Here is a 7,368-nt window from a genome sequence, read left to right as displayed (position 1 = left end):
TTCTTTATTCCCATTTATAGATGAAGAATCTGAAATGTGTATATTTTAGTCTTCTTATATCAAGTATGGCACATTAAGGATTTAAATGGAGGTATTTTTAATATCTTCTGAAATTGTCTGATTCAGAATTATTGGGAAAGGCTCACAAAATTCTAGATAGAAATCAGTTAACTATGTTTTAAAGTATTCATGTAGATTCAAAGCTGTTCAGTGCTCATATAAAAACTTTCTAAAGACAAGACAAGGTCATCGGTAATAACTTGCTGAAGGAAGAAGGTTTATTGAATACAAGGAATCCATAACAGATTTCTGTAGGGTCATCAAGGTAGTCAAATGAGTCGTCATATTTGGACGTGACGTTCTTCCAGATGAATGGGGAGATACCTGTTGATTGCCCAAATAGAGAAAGGGACAGAAAGACAAGAGGACAGGCGTTTCTTAGGCTTGCTCATTTTCCCAGATTATATAATGCCTTTTCTTCTGTGCTGGTCTTTGGCATATGTTCTCTATTAATTGCTTTGAGATTTTTCTTCCAGGGAGTGGAGCCTGGTGGTTAGGATTTTGCTGCGTTGATCGACCTCCTCAAGAACTTTCTTAACCACAATGGCTTTGGCTGGATCTAGAAATTAAAATTTAAAAGGAGATTTTAGAGAGTTATCAATTAAAAGACTAATAGGATTTTTATACAGGATGGACTATGCAGTCAGTGCAAAAATTTAAAGACTAATTTTTGGTGAATTTTGATTACTTGGATAGGTAAAATCATAGTGACATGTGACTGTTTAAGATGAACACATGTCACTCTAGTTACTAGACATCTAGCAATCACTGATATCTTCTACAAATCTTCATTATGTCTATCTAGTCTTATGCTAAGCCACAGTAACATAAAAATAATCAACTGTGCATTGGAAATGAAGTAATATAATAGTGGGTTTCCATCTTAATTACCTTTGATTTGATTTCCCATGTTTCCAGATCCATAATCTTTAGATTTGTAACCTCCAGACTTACAGGCCCTGTGAAAACATCATGGAAGAGCGTGATTTGGAATCGACCCCTTTGATTTCAGATCCACTATTAGGTTTTCTTTAGCTCTTTGGTAAGAACATACTCAGTGGATTTACACTGTAGAAACTGGTCTTCATTAGCATCAAGAAATGGTATTTTAAATCTCCACACCTTAAATACAGGGTTTGAATTTTGATTTTGTAAAATATTGCTAATTTGTATCTTGGCAGAAGAGTATTATGTTTAATACTTAGCATGCATGATAATAAGTGTGGTCATAATAATTCATGTTCACTTTCTTGGAATCTAAGTTTCAAATTTCAGGAAAGTCATCCTTCAATACTGGTGGGGAACTAGTTCTAGGACCCCAGCAGATCTCAAATTCCAAGGATGCTCAAGTCCCTTATATAAAATGGCATAGTATTTGCATATAAAAATGCATCCTCCCCCATACTATAAGTCATCTCTATATTGCTTATGATACCTAGTACAATGAAAATGTGAGGCAAACAGTGTTACATTGTTTAGAGAATAATGACAAAAAAAAATCTGTACATGTTCAGTACAGATGCAAGTTTTAATTTTTCAATGATTTTTACCTGTGGTTGGTTGAATCCAAGGGTGTGGAACCTGTGAATACTGAGGGCTGACTGAATATGACATCTTGCATGTACATTATTTGACCTACCCATCATCTCCGCCAATGAGGAGGCAGTAGGTCTCAATTTCCTTCTCCAGGTGGACCTTGAGGTCCAGGAGCTGCTCATACTCCAGTTTCTGGCCCTCGGTCTCAGTCCTGACCTGGTGCAGTTGCTCTTCCAGGGCCCCAATCTGAGCCTGGATTTGCGCCAGCTGGGTGCAGTAGTTGCCTTCGGTCTCTGTCAAGGAGCACTCCAGGGACTGTTTCTGTTAGGGAACAAAAGACAGAACCTGAGATGGATAAATGAATATACAGAAATTCCTTCGATATGATTTTCTCTTCATTAATGTTATCTATAATTGTTTTGCATTTCACTTTAACACATAGTAACACTGACTCTAGATCACTGTTTCAATATAGTCAGATCTTTTTTTGGTGGAATAGACCTAAAGAGCTGGGTGGAAGAAGCATGCCTGGAATCCCAGCAACTTTAGGAGGCTGAGGCAGGAGGATCACAAGTCCAAAGATGGCCTCATCAACTTAGCCAGACCCTGTCTCAAAGTTAAAAAAATAAAATAAAAAGGACTGTGAATGTAGCTCAGTGATAAAGTGCCCTCGGGTTCAATTCCAAAAACAAAAACAAAACAAAAATGTAAAACCCTGGTGTTGCTCTTTTAGCTCTTACACACACACACACACACACACACACACACAGAGTACCATTCTTGTTTTAGGATAATGATAAGACTACATGTGTACATTTTTTTTTTTTTTCCAACACGGGTATGGTCTTTAAAACCAACTGGTTCATATTTTAAAAGAACCTAGGAGTCGGTAAGAAACTGCTTTTCATACCGTGGCTAAGAGCGACTGCAGTTCGATTTCCAGGGTCTGGAGAGTGCGCTTCATTTCCGTCAGCTCGTTCCGGGCAGAGGTTGTGGCTCCCACATCCTCAGAGATCTGCTGCTGCAGAGAAGCGCTCTGAAATGACGGAAGCGAGGGAGCAAATCTTAGTTTTATGAACATCACAAAAATGCACAGTGATCGTTTTCTGGACAAAAGTTCACCTTTTCGTTGAACCAGGCCTCGGCGTCCCGGCGGTTCTGCTCAGCCAGGGCCTCGTACTCGGCTCGCATGTTGTTCAGCAGCACCGTGAGGTCCACCCCGGGGGCGGCGTTCATCTCCACGTTCACGTTGCCTCCCGCCGCGCACTGCAGAGCCTGCATTTCCTAGAGGCAGAGAAGTGTACAGCTCAGTTACGCAGGAACCTTATTAAAAGTCTAGGAGCTTGGCTTTGGAAGAGTTCTTAGAAGTGACTGGTGGTCCCCTCCCAGACTGTGTAGAAACCCTCCCTTCCCCCTTTCATATTTCCTGTCCATTGGGCTTACTCTCAAGGAGGAGTCACTCACTATCACCTGCAGAAGCCTGTTTTATTCTAGAAGTGTCAATTGTTCAGGAGCTCCTAAAACTCCAACGCATCAGTTGTAGTTCTGCTACCCAGAACAAGTCTTAGTTCCTTTTCCACACGAAAACCCTTAAAATACTTAGAATGAGTTGTTCTCTTATTCCAGGTGTTTATAGTGTAAATGTCTCCACCTTTGCTGATGCTCTTCATTTCCCTCGAGACCCACTTCAATGTGTTCTCCACCAAGCTATGCCCTGAATATAGTGTGGACATGGTCCAAGGATTGAGTTTGAATAGTTCTGAACAACTGGAGTGGTTATAACTAACTGACTAACTAAGTAAATGTGTTTGTTTGTACATTACCCACCGCCCCCCCCCCCCCAACAGGAAGGAAAGAATCCAAATGTCTGTTAAGCTGACATAGTGACATTATAGTGTCTTGTTGGTCAAATCCCTATGTAAATTCTGGTTCTGTCCTGTATTGGCTATGTAAATTTGTTAAAGTTGATTAACCTATCTAAGTTTCAATTTACTTATCTGAAAATTGAAGCTAATTAAAAACCCTTCTTTGGGTTGTTACAAAATAAGTAAACAAACTAATAATAATAAGACTTCATAACATTGCCTGGCATATAAATGTTGGCTATTATGATTACTATCACCATGGAAGCTGGGATCTTGTAGGCAAAGTCTGCATGCCATTCTGCCTGAGCCTGAGCTGCTAAGACTAGATGACAGGCATCATGTTAAGGGGGTGTAAATTGAAATCTCACAGATCATCCTGTGTCTCCTGGCAGAAACCCTCCTCCCCCCTCCTGGACAGGTCTGAATGACAGTAACTGAAGCTTTCTTTGTTCCCTGCAGCACCCCTCCCCTCCCCCAGGCTGTTCTGACATTCTTTCCTGTACTTTCCCTATCTCCATGGGTACTTTTCCTTCTTGAGGATTGAGCAAAAACTCCCCTCCCTCCCCAAGTTCAAGCAGTAAAAGAAAAGGATGTATAAATGGGGTCACCTATAAGTGAGGCATTAAAAAAGTTGATTGTTTCCAATTCATCCTAAATGTATTGAGTACCTATCATGGATTATAACCATACTTGAACTTTTATGGCCAAATGCTGCTACTCAATTAGTTATATTTACCAGACATCATGACTAACTAAGTAGCTTCTTCGCTTGAGCTTCTGCTTATTTAAGGATTTGGCTTGACTGAAGAAGTCTTTTGGCTATTTAAAAATATCAAATTTATTTTCAAAGGATAAAGAAATCTTGTCTTTTTTAGAAAACAGTGACTCTAAAAATAATCTCAAAGATGAAGCGGTTGCAGGATCTGATTTTGAAGTTCGCTTTCAAATTGAACATTTTGGAAGTATACTATATTCTTAGAAGTGAAAATTCTGGTCTAACAGTTCATCTGCAGGTTCATTTTTATAGCCATACCTATTAAGAATGTCTTCAGGTTGCCCGCACACACATACTTAATGTGTGTAGGCAGTTAATGTTTTAGTGTTTTAAGTCTGCCACTGTTATGTAGAAATTTAGATCTAGTTTTTTTTTAAAGATGTCTGTAAAGTATATTCATTTTATATAATTAAATATAATCGCCTAAAGTGGACTATTTTAACTTAGCTATAATTACATAGCCAAACATTGATCTTATAATCCTGATTGGTCTGGAAAACATGGTTCCTTTTTTCCCATGGGAAACTGGATGAAGAGTGTAAATCTATACGAATAATTTGATACTTACAAAGATGAGTCAGATCTCAGACCTGGCAATGGGTCTTCACCATCACCTTCTCATTTAAGAGGCGAGGTACATTATCTCCTGGCAGGTGGATAGTGTGTGTGTGTGGAGGAAGAGCAAAATGCAGATGTTTATCTCTTACCTCCTTATGGTTCTTCTTGAGGTAAGTCAACTCTTCACTCAGGGTTTCATACTGAATCTCCAGGTCAGTTCTGCACAGGGTTATTTCATCCAAAACTCTGCGTAACCCATTGACATCAGCCTCTACGCTCTGGTGAAGAGCCAGCTCATTTTCATACCTTAAAAAAAAATGTTAATGATTTTTCCAACTTGTATACATGGCTGGAGACAGTCACTGATCAAGGATAAAGGCTAGAATTTTAGAATTTCAAAGTGGCAAATCTGGCCACAAGAGACATCTTTGAAGGATTGCATAATAAATATTATTTTAAAAATTTTGGGGGTATTTGACAGAAAAGTAGATTATTGGGCACTAGTTTTCTGGCTGTTCACTAAGACTAGCCAAATTATACAAAAATGATAAACATTCTTAATTAAAATCCAAGTTGATTTTAAATCCAAGTGTTTCATAGTCCCGGTATATGAGTTGGTAATATTTTTTTTTTTTTTGGTGGAGGAATTAAAAATGAATTTTGATTTATTCTTTGCATTAATTGCCATGAATTCTTTTTGCTCTGTGAGTCTACTTACTTGAGTCTAAAATCATCAGCTGTCAGTCTGGCATTATCGATCTGTAGGACAGCATTAGCATTGCTGGTGGTGGAAGCAATGATCTAGAAAATGGGGAGTGTGACTTTTAAAAAGGCAATTTATCACAATGAAAACAAAAACAAAAACAAAAACTTAGTTTTAGATTAGGAAATAGAATCAAAATCAATACAATTAATAGAGAGTCAATAACATTTTTATCATAAGGATAACTAACCGAAAGCACTTATTTCCAACGCGAAATTGAAATTCCCTTTAAGAAATCACAAAAAAAGGGATGGTAAATGTTTTTCAGAATTTAAGAGAAAAGAAATTTAGAAATAAAAGTATTTACATGCGATGGCAAAATACAGTTTCTTACCTGATTTTTAAGATCCTCAATGATTGGGAAGTATCTACTGTAGTCGTGATCGAGACCCCGGCAAGAACCGGGCCCAAATTTCTCATACCAGCCCTTGATCTTCTGCTCCAGGTCGGCGTTGGCCTCCTCCAGAGCGCGCACGTTATCCAGGTAGGACGCCAGACGGTCGTTGAGGTTCTGCATGGTCACCTTCTCATTGCCAGACAGGAGGCCCCCCTCATTCATAGTGAAGCCAGCGCAGGGGTTGCCTGTTCCTGCGTTTCCTCCTGATGAACTGCCCCCAAAGGCGCAAGAGAAGCCACTTCCAATGCCTGGAATACCGCATGCATTCCCAGCCCCGAAACTGGCTGCCCCGCTGGAGAGCCTGAGCGATCCGGTGCTGGGACGGGTACCGGATCTCCTGGATCCGCTGGAAAGTCGAAGAGACATGATCTCAGGGCAGGCGTCACAGAACTGTATTCGTGAAAGCCAGAAAGGAGCGCCTTCTCACCTGGGCAGTTTGCCTTTATATAGACAATTCCCAAAGGGGTTCTGGATGGAATTCTGCCTACCTAGAATAAAACACAGCTTGCCAGCCTCAGCAAGTTAGCGTAATTGGATAATTTATTTTTTCCTAATTAGTAACTAACTTTGCTGGGCTCATTTTTGGAGGAGGGTAGTTGCCCTCAGGTTGGTGGTTATCTGAGAAATGGGTCTGGGTGGAGCAGTGTCCAGGTTCATTATTACATTTTAAATTGCTGGTGAGTCATTCCTCACTTCCATCCCAAGAAGATAAAGTGCATCTGTCCATTACAGGATAGAAATGCGGCATCCTGGTTTGGGGCCAAGGTGGGTTTTAACGTTTCTGATTTCTGCTTTTCTTTTAAGGTCTTTCCACATCAGTCGAGAATAGAACTGGAACCTTGACCTTCCCAGTCTGGTCCTTTCCTCAGGAGGTTCTGGTTTTTGTTTGTTTCTAATTCCTCCTGCCACTGTTTCTGATGGGATGTTAACTTCCATTTTGGCTGACGTGCCACATACTTTGTTGACACTTATGACGGGATAGTTGTCTTCTCTTATCCATTGTGGTAATTGGGAACACACCCCTAATTGCTGTTATGTTTTTGTGGGAGTTTGGAAGGACGATAACTTATTTCCTGACCTTGCACATTTTTGACGTGAACCTGGAAGGAACTATTTTATCTTTTTTTTTTTTTTTTTAAACTTCTTGAGGTTTATTTAGTTCAGGTGAAAGTCATAAGTAAGCTAACTCTTTACTGGGTGTGGATTCCCATGTATTTATTGGAAACCCTAAATATTACAAGAAATTTTTAAAATTGACAAGTAAAAATTTGTATATTTGTAGTGTAGAATGATGGTTCCACATACTTACACACTGTGGAATGGCTAAATCAAGCTAATTAACATATCCATTACCTCACATACTTAATATTTTTGTGGTGAGAACATTTAAAATGTACTCTTAGCAATTTTCAAG

General features: G+C 39.4%; 1 protein-coding gene across 1 annotated transcript; it reads right to left on the bottom strand.

The window, feature by feature from the left end:
- Positions 1-320: 320 nt before the first annotated feature.
- On the bottom strand, positions 321-6,320 carry LOC114080955 (keratin, type I cytoskeletal 25). The gene is made up of 8 exons (XM_027922532.2): positions 5,892-6,320; positions 5,513-5,595; positions 4,944-5,100; positions 2,719-2,880; positions 2,507-2,632; positions 1,700-1,917; positions 952-1,019; positions 321-619 (listed from the first exon to the last, which is right to left on the bottom strand). Exons 1-8 carry the CDS (start codon positions 6,318-6,320, stop codon positions 510-512), a joined length of 1,353 nt encoding a protein of 450 aa, XP_027778333.1. The 3' UTR covers positions 321-509.
- Between the last annotated feature and the right edge of the window lie 1,048 nt (positions 6,321-7,368).

Source organism: Marmota flaviventris, chromosome 17 (assembly GCF_047511675.1).
Source record: "Marmota flaviventris isolate mMarFla1 chromosome 17, mMarFla1.hap1, whole genome shotgun sequence".
NCBI lineage: Eukaryota > Metazoa > Chordata > Mammalia > Rodentia > Sciuridae > Marmota > Marmota flaviventris.
Note: the sequence above shows the minus strand (reverse complement) of the source record. Positions and strands in the feature narration are given on the sequence as shown.